The 21,656-nt window shown below is 43.5% G+C and overlaps 1 protein-coding gene across 1 annotated transcript in view; it reads left to right on the forward strand.

Annotated features, from left to right (window-relative positions):
- Nucleotides 1–1,933: 1,933 nt before the first annotated feature.
- The window catches only part of LOC126174902 (probable phospholipid-transporting ATPase IA), a 639,177-nt gene continuing 619,454 nt past the window's right edge, over nt 1,934–21,656 (forward strand). Inside the window, exon 1 of the mRNA XM_049921326.1 lies at nt 1,934–2,045. Within this exon, the coding sequence (XP_049777283.1) occupies nt 1,979–2,045 (67 nt within the window). The 5' untranslated portion in view covers nt 1,934–1,978. The remainder of the gene's footprint in view (nt 2,046–21,656) is intronic.

Consider the following 21,656-nt stretch of genomic DNA (forward strand, 5'->3'; position numbering starts at 1 on the left):
TGTATGTTTGCACAAAAAATACACTTTATAAATATTATTACAATCTGTTGAATGGCTAACAATACTAACCCATGAGTTCTAATCCATTCCGTGAAAACCGCACATCAGTAGCACTTTCCATTTCTCCCTGCATAACTAACGTAGCGGCTGCTGCTTCGCTCGGGTAGACTGTATGGTCAGCACAGATTTTTTTTTGTTTTTCTTTAATAGAATTTTTATGCTGTTTAGAAATTATAACATCTTCTATACTTGCCCCTCCAGTTACGGCCATAGACGCGCGGTCTTTTCCGAATGTACTTCTGACCAAAAAGTGTCTGTTAGCTGGAGTCCATATTCTTTGTTAATCCTGCCTTTTGAGTTCTTGTGGTGAAATTAACATAAAATTTTTCGTACCCTAACACGTATTTCTTTAGAAGTAAAAACCAGTTTTCATAGATTTGGCTTTAAATACACTAAGCAGATTCAGAAGGATGTAGGTTGCAGTAGTTACTCGGAGATGAAGAAGCTTGCACAGGATAGAGCAGCACCAAACCGCCGCGCGGGATTAGCCGAGCGGTCTGAGGCGCTGCAGTCATGGACTGTGTGGCTCATCCCAGCGGAGGTTCGAATCCTCCGTCAGGCATGGGTGTGTGTCTTTGTCCTTAGGATAATTTAGGTTAAGTAGTGTGTAAGCTTAGGGACTGATGACCTTAGCAGTTAAGTCCCATAAGATTTCACACACATTTTTTTGCACCAAACCAGTCTCTGGACTGAAGACCACAACAACAACAGTTTTAAATATGTTTTAACGTAACGAAATATTTTCATAAAAATTGTCATCTCCTATTTCACCGCCTTACATACAAATTTTCATCCCCTATTTCACCTCTTTAGGACTTGAATTCCCAAAAACTGACAAGCCAAACACAAACATTCAGGGATTTAATTTCAAAGATATTTTCGTATTGAAATATTTCCTTAAAAACTTTCATCCGCTTTTTCATCCCTTAGGGGTTGAATTTCCGGAAACAGTGTAACATGCGCTCTTTTATTTCTAACCGAAATCATAGATTTCTTTTTAAAAATGCTTTCATAATGAAGTACTTCCATAAACCCTTTCACCCCCTAAGGGACTGAATCTCCAAAAACAATGAAATACATATTTTGTTGTTTCTAACCGATAATTCAAATACCAAATATTTGCAGATGTAACTTTAAAAGTGATTTAGTAGTTTTTTTTTTAAGAAAGATCTCTTTCAAAAATTCTCACCCACTACTTCACCCCCAAAGGGGGCAAATTTCTAAAAATATTGAAAGAAGTAACTTTTTTTATTTCCGACAGACATACCAAATACCAATTTCCATAGTTCTAGCTTCAGAATTACCTTAATAGCGACATATTTTCAAAAAAAGTTTTCGTCTCTTATTTCACCCACTTAGGAGTAGAATTTCGAATAATCCCTTAGTGTGTGAGATCACACCATACCATCCCCAGTTTTCAAGTTTCTGTTCTTAGAGATTTGGGCTGGGCGCTGACGAGTCAGTCAGGTCATTTCCTTTCATACAGAGGGATTTTCCGATGTCTCCGTTTGTCGAGTGAAGTCATTAAACATTTGTTGAAAGCACTAAACACTGAAATGGTGTTTACTAGTCTGCCGGAATAATCGAGGTGACCGTCCAAACTCGAGTCAGCGACGTCCTAATAACGGTGCCCGAGCTTCGGAGGTAATACTAAGCGAAAGCAATTTGGCCCGCCCCACCCCCGCTAGGTGTTGGGCGCCGCTGTCAGTCGGGACGCACGCGTATTGGTGCTCACCGGCCGGGCCGCGGGGCACGCTCGATACCTCGTGACGTCATGCGGTGCGCGCCAGGTGCGCATGCGCGAAGGCCGCGGGCAGCGGCTCCAACAAGTAGGCAGAAGCCGCGCTGCGCAGTGCGCGGCATGGAGCCGGTCGCGACGGGCTGACGTCTGTGTAGTGGGAGCAGGTGCCGAGCTGTGATGCAGGCCGCGCGCGCCTTCCTGCTGCGACGCTGCCCGTGCCCCTGGAGGGCGCGCGTCTCCTCCCGTAAGTCCACGACGCTGTCTCCTTCCTCTCTCCCCTGTCTTCTGGGCACTCACCTGCGTGGTAGTCATTGCAGCTTCTCTCAATTTTGCACTTCCACGATGTGTTTCAAAGTATTATTTATCATTCGATAAATGTTAATCACATATTTTAATGATATTGTGTTCGATTTCCACTCCGGAGAATGTCACAGGCTGCTCACAAAACAGTTCACAACAACACTGTCTACAATACTGAATCCACCTAACAATGATGGTAGATACTCATTAACTCGCAGTGGAAACTGAAAAAAAGAAAGAAATTGACTGGTTAAACATGCTAATACAGAACAAAATTTCTATATTCTAAGAACAACCGTGCCTGAAACGCCTTAATACGAACGTTATGACTTACTTCTGAATGATTTCTCCCAACCTTTTTAACCGAGTAGCTACTCTCAGTGTTCTACTTCTACCATATGTTTCTCGTCCCTTCGTAATCGGACAGGTTTACAGCGTCCAACTCACTACGAAAGTACCTTGGAGGCATCTTATGAAAAGTGATGTTTTCTGGCATACTCCACTATGATGTCGACAAGAAGGTGACCTTCTTTTGACGAAAGTTCATCATATGGGTTCAATTAAAGTTAGAGTACTGTTGTAAATTTTCATTTTTAAGCAATAAAATAATTTTGTCTTAGTTTTCCATTCTGGACAGTGTCATCGATTGCTCACAGAAAATCATTTAGAACTGAAAGCACCGGACAGCGGTAGTGGAAGCTTCGTACATCGTAACGGAAATGAAAAAAAGGCTATTTAAACATATTCATACAATTCAGCTGATCTCAACATTTGCAGTTACATATAAATTAAAATCTCCATATTCTAAATAACTGTTGTTAAAATCTGTTTGGCAAATGGAAGGAACTGTCAGCCCAAACGCTTCTGAAACACCTTTCGCAACCGTTACTCTTACCTAATTACCTATATCTGAATGGTATCTTCCTAACCTCTTAACGAAGTAACTACTCTTAATGTTGTACGTGTACCATATGTTTCTCGTCCGTTCGTAACCGGACAGGCATAAACCGTAGAGGTCACAATGAGAGGTTTTTGGAGATATTTTATTGAAAAAGGTGTTCTTTGGGATATTCCAGTGAGATGCCGGTAAGAAAGTGAAATTTGTTTACGAGAATTCATCACATGGGTTCAAATTTTCGACTTCACATAGTGTAACGATTCCTTTCCTCCTTGCACTCCCACATGCTGCCTATAAAACTGAGCGTATAAAGTCATTTACGTCTGTGTTCACCTGATGATGCAAGTGAAACACTCCAAATAGTGTCGTGAAACTGGAAAAGTCCTTTCAGATATCTGTGTTACAAGAGCAGCTGTTTTTTCTAATGTAAAAGGCTTACAATTCATGAGTGAGACATTTTTTTGACAAATGAAGAAAACAATTTTGTGCCTAATCAAGTCTGAAAATCTGTTATCAGCCGTTCACGGGCATTGTACTAGCCCAATGACTCGTCTCTGCATAATTTCGACCGTCTTCACCGCCGAGTGGATCTTCGTGTTTTATGCGTTACATATGTTTACAAAATATTTTATACAACACTGTTAATAATCTGGAAGGTTCATTCATACATATAAAGAAGAATATATCCATTCTAACGACCAGTACTGCACGTATGGTTGTCAGTCGAATAACGGCTGTTGAACATATGGACAGTATCATTTACAAACCATACGACTCAAGATGGCTCGATTAACTTGAAACTGTTGCAGATTTTGACTGTATTTTAAATAAAATACCTCGTAACCGTTTCCAGATAAGTTACAATAGTTCCATATGTTTCTTATTCTTCCTTAATCCGGTTGCATATATATGCTGTCGAAGCCACAACATGCTGGAGGCGCATGATTAGAAGCGATAAGCTCTGTCATGTTGCGAATCGTTCAGAGACAGGCGACAGCGCCGTCTTTTGCGTACGAAAACTGTCGCGCACTTTCGTGACTTGTATACTACGAAGGATTTATCACAGTTGATTAAGAAAATATAATTAAATATTACCCGTAAAATACCAGTCTGGTTTGAAACTTCCTGGCAGATTAAAACCGTGTGCCAGGGAGTTTCATATCAGCGCACACTCCGCTGCAGAGTGAACATCTCATTCTCTACCAGTCTGGTTTCTTTCCTGTTTCGTGTCATTCTTTTGCCCATACGCAGACATTTTCTATAGGCGATAAGTCGTTCTGGCAACACTTGTTAACAGGCACTAGAGCCAAGGGGACGGACGTTGTCAGTAATATTGATGAAAATCGCTTAAATGCTGTGTAGACGGTTTCCCAATTCTGGGCGTATCTCATGTTATTAAATTTCTGTAGTTCGCCGACAACACTATCACAGCTGCCGTGCTTCGTTTTGGATATGTCATTTACCTGCCTTTATAAATTTGTTGTCAGTAATACAACCATGCGGAAAAAAATCTAGCTTAAGAAGTCCTGGACACGAAAAACCTTTCCCTTAAGTCTTTTCTTTGGGGAAATGGCTGGAAAAAGCGGTGACGTATGGTACATTAGCTAACTCATATATTTTAATAACCAGCAGAGAATCAGCCAGAGTTGTTAGAATGCATTAGTTAATTGGAAACTACACAATGTATTCCCGAAATAACTACCTTCTATTCAAAAGCAGATACAGCAGTATGTAACCCTAACGAGTTCTTGGATTATGACACGGGTTTCGTCACGTGTACGTATCTTAACATGGCAGGTCAAATTTTGTCCGAAACTTTCCACAATCGTGTGAAAGACAAACCCGAAAAACTAAATTACTGCTCTGCCATCGACAGGAACACGTTAGTTTCACGCATGTACGGACAACGCTCTTGGAATAGTCAGAGATACGATCTGGGAGACAACTAGCACTTGACCTAGGCTCTCGTTGTCATTGCAGAGAAGCGCCGTCTCTCGTTTCCTAACTCCGGGGCCCCCCTACTACGTATGAAACAGTGAGGCTGCTCCTTTATTGGTGTTCAGCCATTTCGGATGGGCTGATGAAAGACGACAGGTGGATGAGAAGGGAAGCTTTATTCTTAACAGCTAATTCTGCTACAGTTGATGAATGTGTACGAGAATGACAAATAAATGTGAGCGAGAGACAGCGCAAAGCAGTCGCCACTCGAAAGCTAATAAAGTATTTCGAAATCAGCACTGTAAAAAGCATTCTGAAAACCATTAGCCCCTGCCACTTCTCTGCTGCGTCACACTTCATGTAATGAAAAAATGGACTACAATATAGGCACACACATACTCTCCCTCACTGATGGATTTTCGCTCGAGAGGCTCCAAGCGGTCTGTTGGCATCAGCTAAATATAGAACGTAGTTCGCCAGCAGTTATTCAAAATGCGTTCATCAGCGCTACGAGCGACGCTGATAAACACTACCCAGCCAGGAGGTGCCAGACGAATCCACAGCGCGCCCACCTGTTTGTTATCCACTTCGTCGCAATGAACCTCTTCTAATCCAAGAGCGCTCTATTAGCGCGTAAAAGAAAAACTGGAACATACGGACATGGTCTCAAATATGCGATTCACTTAAATAATGTTTGAGTCATAGAACTCAGGTAAGCCATTGTGGGTGGCGAATGTTCAAAAGCAACAAAATAAACATTGATACGGTGAAATCGAATCGTTGCTGTTTCCAAATTCATGAATAAATTGCTAGACTGGATCGGCAGCACTCTCATATTGTTTGGCTAACTATGAAGTTGTCCATAGGAAGGCGTGCTTTTTAGAAAATTATGAAGAAATTTGGAACGATTTACCAAGTGTATCCTCTTTATTTGCTGAGTTCAGCTACGGTAGCATTGCAGTGAATTTTTATAGTTACGGAACACCAATATGTAAGATGTTAGTCGTGGACAAAACACGTCAAGAACTTCACGAATACTTGTGGAGAGAACACCTCAAGAATTTCATGATTAATCGTGGACAAAACACATCAAGAACTGCATGATTTATAATTGTACAACTGAGCTTGAACTTTTAGGGACACAAGCGATTTCGGTCAGAACGAAGGCCCACCTCCTGAACGTAACAGAAAGTATGTTGACTGGAGTCCTATGAATCCTGTATAATCACAAATTACTTATTTCTCGAAGTACATCAAAGCTCGCCAACAGCGGGCACTGAAAATAGAACAGTCTTCGTACATCCATATTTAAATTGGATGATGGTGGGACATCAGCTCGTACAATTTTTTTTTTATTTTAAATGAAACTCTTCCAGCTGTATTTAAGATTTCATATTTATTTGGCTACTAGTTTCGACGTTGCGTCAACGTCATCTTCAGGCTCCTACACTTTGATGATATCAATTGTGTGTGGCTTCTTTGATCCACTGGTTTAAATTTCACACTAGTTACTGCCCGCCATCCACGTGGAGCACGGATTGGTCTCACCGCTGACTTATAGTACTCAGCCACACACAATTGATATCATCAAAGTGTACGGGCCTGAAGATGACGTTGACGCAACGTCGGAACTAGTAGCCAAATAAATATGAAATCTTAAATACAACTGGAGGAATTTTCTATCATAATGAAAAGAAAATAGAACAATCGATCTGAAACCTACCTAACAGCGCCGCAACGATTAGTACGTACGGAACTAAGAAGTACGTATAAAATCCGTCTTTATCTTTTAACGAAGGTGAATGCAAAGTAATGTCGGTAAGCTAGAGAGGAAACCCTATAGTTTCTGATTACATAATTAGTAATAACATTTTGTAGCCTGTCATCTAGTTTACAAGTCTAGCGCTGATACTACAAACCGTTACGAAATATAACACGTGATATCTGTAGTAGGGGAGGCAAGAGGAAATCTCAAGATTCGTTGGGGATAGTTGTGATACTGAGAAGTGCACCTGTTAAGAATACTGCTTAATACCCACTCGTATGGTCCTGGAGTATTGCTGCAGTGTTTGCAGCCATTACGTCTAGAGAATTCAGAGACGCGCAGGACCGTGGCAGGTTGGGGTAGCCCATACGAACGAGTATCGGAGATCCACAGCGAATATAACTCGGAATTACTGGAAGAGGGCGTTGTTCTGGTCAAACCCTGCTTGTGAAAATTTGTGGAGCTCATATTCAGGGACGTCGGTGCAACAAATCTACTATCTTCATTGTATATCTCATGAACTGATCCGTACACAAATGGAATAGGCTAGGGAGTGACCAATGTTGTCCCAAAATAAGTTGTCCAAGCATCATCGGTGATTGACAGAGTATAATCAACTCGTAAGGGAGCTACTGATCGTAATTATAATCTTGATAGGCTGAAACTTCGCAGCTGTTTAGATTTACAACCAGGAGCAAATCACTGCTCCAGGGTAAATTTCGTTGAATGGGCATTTCCTTATCCGTAACTAGTTTCGCATCTAAACCCACCTCTAGACTTTGGCATACATTTCTTGTGCGACACGCCGTGATTGAATTTGTCTCACAAGTATCCAATGCACACGGAACACATTCTGTATTATGTATCATTTCAAGGATAGAATGATTTCTCTGTATACATGTCGGAAACTATGCGGAGAGCCTTTGTTTATATGATAGTATCCAATCACAGCGGCTGTACTACTATCGTCTATAAACCTTTGTTGGCTTACTAACCTGTACGTACGTTCTATTTGTTTTGAAATAGGCGATAGTGATGGTGTTACAAAGATTACGCATTTTTCCACCAAATATTGCTTGCACTTTCCATGTGAAACCTTTTATGCTGGAAGCCTAATGTGGATTTTCAGATTTGCGAAGAAGGAAATTTCACTCCGCGAAAGGGGAGAGGACGATTTTGTACTTTGTACATTATCTCCCATAAACCACTCCACACCAAATGCCAGTTTATTTCGGGTGGTCTGCGTCATCCCATAAAAAGGGAATTTAAGAATTTTTTTGACACAGACTGTCTCTATAAACATGAACAAGTGTACAATATGGTGCTGTTTTTGTGCCTGAAAATGGCATGAAAGTCCGAAACTGGTTATAAAATAAGAGCACGTCACCTAGCAGCTGTCGATGTGTCTGTAGATTATGATTTTCATTCATTACTTGTCAGCTGTGAAGCACTGTTAAATACGATTTTCGCATTAACTGATTAACAGTTACTCATACTTACCTCTTTTAACACTTTCAGCCGCGACATTGGCCCTTTTTATCTACATGCTGAGTAGTTGCACTTCATCACTGTTTCTTTTTCTTTCCATTCTGCCAAGAAAAAGACAATAGTAATAGAATAATTCGAAATGCACGTTTTTTTCGGTATTAAAAGTAACTGTCAACATACCAGTAACTTTTTCACGTACAGACACCACTTTAATGTGCGAAGTTGCTGGTTTCTGATTGTTCTGATGCGGCCCGCCACGAATTCCGCTACTGGGCCAGCCTCTTCATCTCAGAGTAGCACTTGCACCCTACGTCCTCAGTTATTTGCTGTATGTATTCCGATCTCTGTCTTCCTCTACAGGTTTTACGCACTGCAGCTCCCTCTAGTACCATCGACATTGATGTCTTAACACAACATGACTTAACACATCCTGTAGCTTCCTCTTTAGTTTCCATATGTTCCTCTTCATACGAGCCCAGAAGCTCTGCCTGCTGCTCTGCCCTCTTTTACAAGGTTGTTAGCAGTATTCGGTCGCCATTTCTGATGATTTTTATTCAAAATTTTTTAAGTAATGGCTAGGTTCGAACCCAGGACTTTTGATCACTAGTCAAAGACGCTACACACACACACACATACACACTTTCTTTTCCTCGTTGCTCTTTTTGTTCTTCGTCTTTCTTCTGCTGGAGGGGCGGGGGGGGGGAGGACGGGGGGAGGGCGAAGTGGTTCTGTGTGAGTATGTCGTATTGCGTCCCTCAAAGTCCGTCGTTGAAAGCCAGACTTAGTTATTATGGTTCCATAACTCAATCGATAATAGCGATGCCCTTATATAGTCACTATCTTGTTCGTATGTCTGTATGTCCAACTGCTAAGAACTCAAGAACGGGTAAAGGTATCAAGTTGAAATTTATGTCACATTCTAAAGTCTACATTCTCTTGGCAATGTAAAAAATTTAAGCTCCCACAGCAATGCAGACAGAAGATATGAACATTTATGTCACATATTCTGATACCGATGATAAGAAAAATAAAAAGACGTCATTGTTCACCACCAAGAGTTGATAATAAATACTTCTTTATTAGGAGCAGTTTCAGCCTCAGAGTATCATAAGATATTTAAAACTGCTTACGTGGCGATATAAAACCAATGACGTCCATTAGTTGTCAAGCAGTAAAATACGAGTATATTACATTGACAATAGGTTTTATATCGCCGAGTGAGCTGATTTAAAATTCTTATAACAGTTTCCGAGCTTACTGAGCCACAGTCGTACAATAAGTTTTACATGAACGCACTGCTATTTGACTGTATTGTTGTTTATTTAATTACGACTCAGGTTTCGGCCTTTTATGCCACATTCAAGTGAGTGAATTTATGGCATTAACATATAGTTCTCGATGTTCTGCAAGATATGTTAATGTCGTAAACTCAATCATCTGAAAGTGGCATAAAAGGCCGACACCTTGGTTGTTATTAAACAAACAACAATACAGTCAAATGGCGGTGTATTCATTTAAAAATTAAAATTGTTATGATACCTGGTAGTCGTCTGAAGAAATGAAACCGGTCGTAATAAAGAAGTATTTACACAGTCCAGTCACATTAATGTGACCACCGGCTATGTTCAGTGTCAACGAGTAATAACCACTCACAGACGGCAGATGGCACGACTCTATGGGGGGGGGGGGGGGGGAGGGCGGAAAAACAGTGTAGCCGTTGATGTTATGAGGAAACGGAGCAATTTGTCCGGAGTCCAAAAAAGCATTATCATTGACCTGATCATTTCCGGAAAGGATAAGTTTGTAAACCGTTCGGTGCCGCCGTGGTTAAATTATACCGTGCCCGTCTAAATGGCCCCACCCAGAGCCGCTACCGAGGCACCCGTGGTTCATCACAGTCCATAGATGACAGAGGTGAACGACTGCTGCGGGGATGTACAGGATGTACACCCCCCCTCCACCGAACTCAAATAAATCCAAAAGGCGTAATAGCATGCCTAATAAAAAATACAAAAGATTAAAAATCATCTCCGAAGGGGACGAGTAGATGTACAATTCTTGAGCAACTCACCATCCAGATGAACCAACAACCGTTCAGCGAACGTTGCTGCGTATGGGCTTCCGCAGCAGGCGTCATGTTCAAGTACCCATGCTGATTGTTGTTCACCGGCGACGAAGGCTGGAATTTGTACGATAATACCATACCTAGACGTCCAGTTCGTGGGGACAGGCGGCCTTCTCAGATGAATCAGGTTTTATACTCGTCTGACAGATGGCCTTTTCAGTGTACGACTTGAAACGTTTGAAAGCGAACATCCTTCAACAATCTTCGGAAGGATCCAGGTCGGAGGACAGAGCGCTACGGCCTGGGGAATGCTTTCATGGCGTTCCCTGTGAGATACTGTCATTCTGGAAGGCACAGTCGAGCAGAACAAGTATGCATCTATCCCTGGAAACCATGTTCGCCATGGTTTTGGTTTTTTGTTTTCCCTCGGCCCTATGGCATCTACCAGCAGGAGAATGGAATGCCGCCCGCGGTGGCCGTGCGGTTCTAGGAGCTTCAGTCCGGAACCGCGCGACCGCTAGGGTCGCAGGTTCGAATCCTGCCTCGGGCACGGATGTGTGTGATGTCCTTAGGTTAGTTAGGTTTAAGTAGTTCTACGTTCTAGGGGACTGATGACCTAAGATGTTAAGTCCCATAGTGCTCAGAGCCATTCGAACCATTTTGACAATGGAATGCGTCACACAGCTCACTGTGTACGTACGTTGTTCGAAGATCCCCACGATGAATTTGCCTTAGTCCCCTGGTCACCAAACTACACGGATTTAGATTCAATCGAGAATCTGTAGGACTACCTCGATCGGGCTGCACGAGTCGTGCGAGAAGCCTAGCACAGTTGGCCATGGCGCTGGAATGGTCATAGTTCCACAACCCTGACCATACCTTCCAGAACCTCACTGACACTCTTTCTGCACGTCTCGCAGCGGTCCCCGTGGCACAAGGTAGTTATTCAGGCTTTCGACAGGTGGACAAAAATGGTTCAAATGGCTCTGAGCACTGTGGGACTTAACATCTGAGGTCATCACTCCCCTAGAACTTACAACTACTTAAACCTAACTAACCTAAGGACATCTCACACATCCATGCCCGAGCAATGATTCGAATCTGTGACCGCAGCGGTCGCGCGGTTCCACACTGTAGCGCCTAGAACCGCTCGGCCACTCTGGCCGGCGACAGGTGGACACATTAATGTGACTGCACAGTGTATTATCAGCACTTGGCGATGAATTAAGGCTTTTTTTTAAATAACATTTACCAGTATTAAATGTGTGTGCATTTCGGTGAATGAATCGCTCTATTATCACTGTCCATCGAATTATTAATTTTTGCTGTCCTGTTAGCTTTGTAGCACCAGTGTTTCACTTTTTGTCTCTTACAGTTTCTGCGAAACAGTTAACGCTTGTAAGGCTTATGACGCGCTGTGCGATAAAGCCACACCTTCCCGTAACATACTGTCTGAAACTTTCATAACCCTTCCTTCACGTCTTATCTCCGACGCACCGAAACGCAAACATAACGGTGAGGTTTCGAGCCGCTTTTGTAGATACACTGATCTCCGCCTAAGTTATAGTACATTGTTCCGAAAATAGCTCGGCACACATATCGGCGTTGGCACCGTTCCCCAGCAAGCCACCGAATGAGGTGTGCTTCACAAATGTACTTCTCCTTGTGTTTGGACATCTTTCGCTTTTTTAATTTTTATGGTACGTTAGTCACGAGCTGTATGTAAAACTTAACAATCCGCAGTCTATCGTCTGTCGTCTGGTAGTCAGACTGTCGGTAGTGACTACCTGCTCCACATTGCGCCTCGGAAATTAGCTCCGGAAAATTGCCCCATGAAGGGCTTAGAAACTCTGAAGGTGTCCAGCTTCCAGTAATAAAAGCGCCACCCGGTAGCCACTGGGAGCCAAGCTGAGGAGGTGCCGTCGCGGCGTCGATACACCGGTTGTGTCCCAGCAGGCTAGATTTACCCAGTGTACTCAAGCGATACCCGTAGGACCAACATATTCAACCGAGAGCCCACAAAGTTTTTTACGTTTTCCCAGCGTACTGAATACTCGACGATGTCTCGGTAAAGCAGACGATCGTTGTTACCTGTCATGCACAATGTTTCGTCTAGGCACCATCCTGACATATTCAGGTGAGCTCACGTCGCGCTAATTACACAGGCCAACGTAAAATTTAAAAAAAAGTTTTTTTTTACTTTGATAGCTGATCTTTGTAGATTTTTATGAGCTGAATCCAAATCTAGCCTTAGTTTTTTGTATTACCCATAGTTTTCGAGCAATGTGCTTTTTATTACATAGTATAAAAATCCTATGCTATATGGTAAACAGGGAAATTAATGAAACGCTTTGTTACAACATAAGCATGGTTCGTATTTACAGTGAGCTATTTAAAACAATGACATGTGTTAATAGAGGTTTCACTTGTCAGTTGGAATTTGTTTGTATTTTCTTTCTCTTTTTTCTCTGAAGCTTCTTGTGTAGCTTTTTCTACGATGAGTCACTTGCTGAACTTCTCGGTGAAGTGACCAACAGTAGTCCCCCATCATGTTGGTGTTACAGCGGCCTTGGTAGCGTTTTTCCATCACTTTAATGTCCTGGAGAAAACTCTCTCCTTGCTCCTCACTAACATCTACCATATTGTCCAGGAAGTAATCAAAGTGTTCAAAAAGTAAACTTTCAGGCTAATTAAACATCCTAAAGTTTTAAACTTCTTAAACATTGTAGCTATAATAGCAACATATTCTGGGTCTTTTTCATGTCCTAAGAACTTTGTAACGACTTGCTTGAATGATACCCATGCTGCTTTCTCATTTAAGGTCATTGTGGATTCAATAACATCAAACATCAATTTTCTAATGCCAGGTCCGACAAAGAGGCCTTCTTTTAGTTTAGCTTCTGAAAAGTGTGGAAACTTTTGGCTGAGATACTTAAAACATGATCCATCTTTAGGCAAAGCCTTTGCAAACTGTTTCATTAGGCCTAACTCTATATATAGAGGCGGTAGGAACACATTTTTTGGATATACAATCTTTTTTTCGTAGAATGTTCTTCTCGCCAGGTTTTAAAGACTCCCTCACAGGCCAGTTCTTTCTGCACCACTGTTGATCCCTAGCCCTACTGTCCCATTCACACAAGAAACATGGAAATTTAGTAAAACCACCTTTCTGACCAAGGAGCATACATGTTACTTTTAGATCGCCACATATCATCCAACCATTAGCAGAATAGTCTAATTCATTTAGCACTATTTCTAGGTTTTTATAGCTTTCTTTCGTATGTACAAAATGTCCAACAGGGATAGATGCATACATGTTACCATTTTGTAATAAAACAGCCTTTAAACTAGTTTTGGATTAATCAGTAAACAGCTTCCAGTCTTTCTTTTTGTTTTCAATACCAAACTCATTCATCAGACCGGGAATGTTTGAGCATTACACTAAATCACTTTCATGTTAGAAAAACTTGGAAAATTGCTGATCTCTCCTTCTATACATGTATATGCTGGTTCCAACTGACAATAAGTTCTTTTCTTTTAATCTAAAGCCAAGCAATTCAGCTTTTTCTTTCGTTAAGCCAAGATCCCTAAACAAATCGCTAAGCTCGGTCTGAGTAAACGATTTGGGCTCTAGACTTCCTGTATTGCAATGGAATTCGTCATCATCTGGTCTCATCTAAATCACATTGTACATCAGAAAATACTTCTGTTGGTATAGAATTTGAATCCTCTGGTCGTTCAGGAACAGGCAAATCTACACCATGCCCTACTGGTCGGATGGCAGACGGAAGGTTAGGGTAGCTTATTACCTTCTTGTTTTTCAAATTATGACCAGTAATATCAACACTGCTAAAGTGGAAATCATCGGAATGATTTCTTGTCTCCCTCCATATCATATGAACAGCAAATCTAAAGGCTTTTTCTCCTTTCTGGGCAATTTTCTCATAGCTTCAACTCACATATAACATACCTTATGAAGTGCCCAAGATTTATCTTGATCACCAAGAAGTTCAGATGCAAAGTATGATAGATAAACCTTTTTCACAAAGTCTGTAATGTCTCTTTGGTGTTCTTTAATCACACATTCACCACAAATATAACAAAAACTGTCAGCAGAGTTTTTACAACCAAGATTAGACATTATACTGAGCACATGTACAGGAAATGGGAAAGTGAGGTTAGGTTGACAGTAAACAAAACACCAACTGTTAATACAAAAATAGAATCGTCCTTTTTTAGCCAGCAAATGTTTTTCAGCAGTGCTACCAACGTCATCTACATTCTTTACAACTCCTTCTTAAATTATTTTAACTATATAAAAGATGCTAAATTCTTTAAAAATCGCTTAATTTAATAAATTTAACTGTAAAATGTGAAGAAATGGTGGATGATACAGTTTTTTAAGTATCGTATTTGGATTTTCCACCCTAATGAACATAAGAATAAGGTATTTTCAGCAAAAACGTTTTTCCATCGTTGGCCTGCGTTATTAGCGCGTTGGATGCGTTTTGCACCTGGATCAAGACCAGTGACTCTCTTTAAACTGGATGTGGAATTGCAGCTGTGTGAACGTGCCTACCAAAGATCGTCGTATTTCGTTTCTTCTTTGATGGTTGCAATGTTTGTATCTGTACAGTGTCGGTATTTTTACATGTCAATGTCTTTCAGACATGCAATGTGCAAATGCAGACATTGTAACCATAAAAGATGTACCCATGCCCCGAGAGCCCAGAACGACGATAAAATATTTGTCCATCCCTGTGCGGGAATCACTAAATGTGCGAATGTGCAGGCTGTGGACTCCGTGACGTATGGAAGCTTGGGTTGGTTCTGAAAGCGTGCTCGGATAGCGATAAGCAGCAAATCAGGGATCGAATCCCGGTCCGGCACCGATTTTAGTTTCTCACAAACAGCTGACATCAATCCAGATTCTTAGAAAGCGAAAACATTTCTTAATTTCGTTTCTTCCCTGGTTACATGTCATTAGAAAACAAAAGAAAATAGAACAGTGTGCAAAACGTAAGGACGTAAGTACACTACTGGCCATTAAAATTGCTACACCCCCCGAAGATGACGTGCTACAGCCGCGAAATTTAACCGACAAGAAGAAGATGCTGTGATATGAAAATGATTAGCTTTTCAGAGCATTCACACAAGGTTGGCGCCGGTGGCGGCACCTACAACGTGCTGACATGAGGACAGTTTCCAACCGATTTCTCATACACTAACAGCAGTTGACAGGCGCTGCCTGGTGAAACGTTGTTGTGATGCCTCGTGTAAGGAGAAGAAATGCGTTCCATCAAGTTTCCGACTTTGATAAAGGTCGGATTGTAGCCTATCGCGATTGCGGTTTATCGTATCACGACATTGCTGCTCGCGTTGGTTGAGATCCAATGACTGTTAGCAGAATATGGAATCGGTGGGTTCAGGAGGGTAATACGGAACGCCGTGCTGGATTCTAACGGCCTCGTATCACTAGCAGTCCAGATGACAGGCATCTTATCCGCATGGCTGTAACGGATCGTGCAGCCACGTCTCGATCCCTGAGTCAACAGATGGGGACGTTTGCAAGACAGCAACCATCTGCACGAACAGTTCGACGACGTTTGCAGCAACATGGACTATCAGCTCGGAGATAGTCCACGCTGCATCACAGACAGTAGCGCCTGCGATGGTGTACTCAACGACAAACCTGCGTGCACGAATGGCAAAACGTCATATTTTCGGATGAATCCAGGTTCTGTTTACAGCATATTGACGGTCGCATCCGTGTTTGGCGACATCGCTGTGAACGCACATTGGAAGCGTGTATTCGTCATCGCCATACTGGCGTATCACCTGGCGTTATAGTATGGGGTGCCATTGGTTACACGTCTCGGTCACCTCTTGTTCGCACTGACGGAACTTTGAACAGTGGACGTTACATTTCAGATGTGTTACGACCCGTGGCTCTACCCTTCATTCGATCCCTGCGAAACCCTACATTTCAGCAGGATAATTCACGACCGCATATTGCTGGTCCTGTACGGGCCTTTCTAGATACAGAAAATGTTCGACTGCTGCCCTGGCCAGCACATTCTCCAGATCTCTCACCAATTGAAAACGTCTGGTCAATGGTCGTGCAACTGGCTCGTCACAATACACCAGTCACTACTCTTGATGAACTGTGGTATCGTGTTAAGCTGCATGGACAGCTGTACCTGTACAAGCCATCCAAGCTCTGTTTGACTCAATGCCCAGGCGTATCAAGGCCGTTATTACGGCCAGAGGTGGTTGTTCTGGTTACTGATTTCTCAGGATCTATGCACCCAAACTGCGTGTAAATGTACTCACATGTCAGTTCTAGTATAATATATTTGTCCAATGAATACCCGTTTATCATCTGCATTTCTTCTTGATGTAGCAATTTTAATGGCCAGTAGTGTAATTTTGGCACGATGCGTCACCTACAAGTAACATAGCTCGATGAAACGTGGCTCATACATAGAAAGAACTACTCCAGTATAATACAGAAGGTAACTGAAAGAAATACGCAATGATACCAACAGAAAATACATTTTTATTCAAAGGCAATAATGCACAGAAGTCTTTGCTATTCACGATGGTCCCCTCAACATCAGAAACTGTGGGACGTGGCTCTTAATATGGTGTGTGATCATGGCGGACGGCAGTGCGAGCTCTACATCGTGCTCGCTTGCTAACCACAAGGTTGGAAAGGAGTTCCGGCGGTAGGGCGTTTCGTTCCTCCACCAGTGCGACTGGCAATCGGTGGATGATGGTGGTGCACGTGGACGTCCAGCAGTGCGTCTCCCCACACGTTTCACACGTGCCCGCTGAGATTTACGTCGGGGCAGTGAGCATGCCAGTCCATTAGCAGAATATCCGCTCATTCCAGGAGCTCCTCCACTTCGTTGTTCGACGAGTTCGCGCATTGTCAAGCATAAAAATGGGGTCACGGCCGAATGCACACCCGCAAAGGGGCACATGGGGAGGGAGCACAGCGTCACAAGAATAGCATCGACTGGCGAGTGTATCTTGTTCAATATTTTTGAGGCGGTGCGTCCAGCCAACATTATACCTCCCCACCCCTGGGCCACCAAAACGCCTGTATTCGACAAAGCTGGACGTTTCATCGTAATGCGAGAGGTGGAGCCACGTAATGTACCCAGGGACATTGTCGGACATCATCGTTTTAGTGGTCCAGGTGCTATGGTGTGCGCAGGTGTAATGTCGCTGGGGTCTACTGAATTTCCTAAGTACGCCCTCTCAAGGGTGCATTCGGCCGTGACTTCAATTTTATGTGTGAAAATGCGCGACAGCATCGAAGATGTGAGGCCATGAGCTCATGGAAGGAAAAAACAGTCGGCGAATGGACTGACCTACCCTTTTCCCCCTGGGAATGAGTTGGTGTGACACCTTTCAGCTCGTCTACAAACACCATCGACCACTCAGCAGCTGTCAGCAGCGCTGATGGAAGAATGGAACGCACTACCACAGAACTCCTTACCGACGTTGCGGCCAGCGCGGGAACATGTTACATAGTACTACTCGTGACAAAAATTATGTATTTCTAAGCAAGTAATCATTCATTATAAATTGATATTAAAACGTGCAAGAGCATCTACTCAATTTCAGACGAAATACGTATTTGGCATCTGAAGTGAAGAGTTGCCTTTCATCATTTCTGTTGCCACTACGTGGCGCTATGATACGCATTGCCAATGCGATAATGTAGTTCCGTCAGATTGATATTACGTGATGAGGACGATTATGTGGTCTTCTGAATATTACACTTGGTCTGTCGCGGCAACAGAGATACGTGTATAAGATACCAAATTTGGAGACATTGTGGATCCATCTGCGAATGAATCTGATACACTAAAACGCACCTTCACAATTCTTGTAACGTCACACTGTCTTTGACCCACTGCAGCGCATTTTTATCTACTCTCTCTCTCTTTTATGAATAGCAGAGAATGTACAGAGACGCACCCTAAACGGACATAGCTTGAGATTCAGGGATATCTCAGAAAAACCTCCAATAGTCATCACGAGAGGCGAAACCGCCAGTATAAAAGGAGGCGGGCATGACTGCTTGTCAGTGTTGACGTACATGATGTCCATAATTAAAGCAACAAATGGATATTTTGCAAGGTTGCATTTATTTTGCCACAAAACCATATGAACAGTTGATAGTAAAGCAGGAACAATGTAAAGACTACAGAACGTAAACTACTGCAATATGCATAACGGTAGACAAAAATGTTCCTCGTTTTTTCCAACTTAATGGATTTGCACATACATTCGGATCACTGTTTAATGTGCTCAGTGTGGGGTGTGACCACTTCTGGCAACAATATAGGCCTGGCAAAGACGGGGCATGCTGCAAATCATGCCCTCAAGCTGATGTTGAAGCAATAACGCCCATTCTTCCAGCAGAGCTGCTCACAACTCTTGGAGAGTGGTTGGTGGATGCTAACGTGATGCAGCCGGTCTCTCTAGTGCATCCCAGATACGCTCTATGGAATTCAGACTGGGAGAGTGAGCAGTCAACCACCTGTCCTATATGAGGTCGAGCATTATCGCCCGTAAGTACGAAACCTGGGCCCAAAGCGCCTCGCAACAACCGCGCTTGACGTCCCAAGATCTGGCCCCGATGTCTGACAGCAGTTAAACTTTCCTGAATCGCCTGTAGAATTTCATGAAGAGGTTTTCCAGTGGTCAACATAATCCCTGCCACTCCTCCTCGATATCAGTCTCTTTCCACAATGTTTGGGCCCATTAATCGTGTTCCACGTTCCCTCCAGAGGTGAATACTTTGCGATTCACTCTCCAGACCAAAACGGGAATCCCCTGTGAAAATAACATCGGCCCACTGTTCGACCGTCCATCTGCCATGCTGACGACTCCCCTTTAGACGTTCCCTTCTGTAAAAACGCGCCAGAGGTACACATACAGCAGGTCTTCGACAATAGCCGGCCGCTGGTGGCCGAGCGGTTCTAGGCGCTTCAGTCAGGAACTGCGCGACCGCTACGGTCGCAGGTTTGAATCCTACCTCTGGCATGGATGTGTGTGATGTCCTTAGGTTAGTTAGGTTTAAGTAGTTCTAAGTTCTAGGGGACTGATGACCTCAGATGTTAAGTCTCATAGTGCTCAGAGCCATTCTCCGACAATAACGGTCACCCTAGCAAAGCCTTCTGTACACAGTTTGCCTCGATACAACACGTCCAATGAATGTTGCGGGGTCAGATGCCAGTTGCCGTGCAGTACGAAGGTGGTACAGTCGAGCCCTTAGAGCCAAATAACAGTGTTCTCTCTCTCTCTCTCTCTCTCTCTCTCTCTGTGTGTGTGTGTGTGTGTGTGTGTGTGTGTGTGTTTCTGATGTGATACATGGTCGTTCCTTCCCTGGTCTTCGGTACACAGTTTCGGTCTCCATAAACTGTCACCACATCCGAGAAACAACAGAACGATCTACGTTAAGCCATCGGGCCACATGAGTTTGCAACTGTCCTGCTTCCATTCTTCCATTGGCCCTCCACTGCAGAGAGTCTAGTGCCATACTCCACCGTCTGTGACTTTGTACGCAGCGATTGTGGATGTGGGACTATCCGGCAAACACTACCTCGTTTGATAGGTGTCATGATGTCATTGTGATGTGGTTGTCCGTCGACCGGAATGCCGCCTTCCGTGCAAAACACGATCGTAAGGACATCTGTTGACAGTCTGTATGATTATATCGTGAATTACACAGGAGGGGATATAGTGGTTTGTTGCTTTAATTTTGGACACCAGTGTAGTAACAGTGGAATGGATGGGTCAGTGACTTCGAACGTGGACAAGTAGTCGGACGTCACCTGAGTAACAGATTCACCAGAAGCATTAAAACCCTTCCAAAGCTGCCCAGGTCGACTGTTGATGATGTGACTCAAGGAAGAAACAGAGCTAAAAAAAATGGTTCAAATGGCTCTGAGCACTATGAGACTTAACTGCTGAGGTCATCAGTCCCCTAGAACTTAGAACTACTTAAACCTAACCAACCTAAGGACATCACACACATCCACGCCCGAGGCAGGATTCGAACCTGCGACCGCAACGGTCGCGCGGTTCCAGACTGTAGCGCCTAGAACCGCTCGGCCATCCCGGCCGGCAACAGAGCTAAAAGAAGGCCAACATACATTATGTACTGAAGGACGGGGACCGTCCAGCATTGCAGAGGATGATTGTGAGAAAATCGCATGAAAACAGTGGGAGGAATAACTAGTGAGTTCCACAGAGGTGCGGCGCGAGGTAGCCGTGCGATCTTAGGCACCTTGCCACGGTTCGCGCGGCTCTCTTCGTCGGAGGTTCGAGTCCTCCCTTGGGCATGGGTGTGTGTGTTGTCCTTAGCTTAAGTTAGTTTAAGTTAGATAAAGTAGTGTGTAAATCTAGGGACCGATGATCTCAGCAGTTTGGTCCCATAGAACTTGCCACCAATCTCCAATATTCCAAAGTGATACAAGCAGTGCAGCAAGCACTATGACTGTGAGTCGTGAGTTAGGAAGAATGGGGCACAATAGTCGCATTTCTGTACTCAGTGCTAAGCTGGGGCGGTGTAAAGAGAGACGCCACTGGACAGTGGATGACTGGAAACGAGTGGTCTGGAATGATGGATCACACCATATCCTGTAGCAATCCGATGGAAGACTTTGGGTTTGGCAAATGCTTGGAAAATGTTACCTGCCATCATGTGCAGTGACGATACTGAAGTACAGAGGACATGGTATTAAGGTATGGGGGGTGTTTATCGTCGTCAGGGCGTGTTCCCCTAAATGCTCTTAGGAAAACGTTAAATGCGAAAGGGTATGGATACACTTTACAGCATTTCGTACAGTAAAGGAACTGTTCGGAGACGATGATTGTATCAGCATGACCACGCACTTAGCCGTAGAGCAGCGATTGTGAGCTAATGGTTTATGGACATAACATTACTGAGATGGACGGTCTGTCCAAAGTCCCTACCGGAACCCGATGGAACACCTTTGGGGTGAGTTGCAACGTCGACTTCCTTCCAGACCCCATTGTCCAATATTACTACCTTCTCTGGTTTCAGCTTTTAAGGAAGAATGGGCCGTTATTCCTCCACTAACATTCAGATACCTCGCTGAAAGTGTCGACAGGAGTTGTGAAGTCGTCATAAAGCCGAAGGGCGGACAGTCCCTAATTAACGTACACTAAGAGGTGTAGGTGTCCAAGGCAACGGCCTTGCCGCAATGGATACACCGGTTCCCGTCAGATCACCGATGTTAAGCGCTGTCGGACATGGTCGGCACTTGAATGGGTAACCAATCCGGCCGCCATGCGCTGTTGCCATTTTTCGAGATGCACTCAGCCTCGTGATGCTAACTGAGGAGTTACTCGACCG

The sequence above is a fragment of the Schistocerca cancellata genome, chromosome 3, assembly GCF_023864275.1.
Source record: "Schistocerca cancellata isolate TAMUIC-IGC-003103 chromosome 3, iqSchCanc2.1, whole genome shotgun sequence".
In the NCBI taxonomy this organism is placed as follows: domain Eukaryota; kingdom Metazoa; phylum Arthropoda; class Insecta; order Orthoptera; family Acrididae; genus Schistocerca; species Schistocerca cancellata.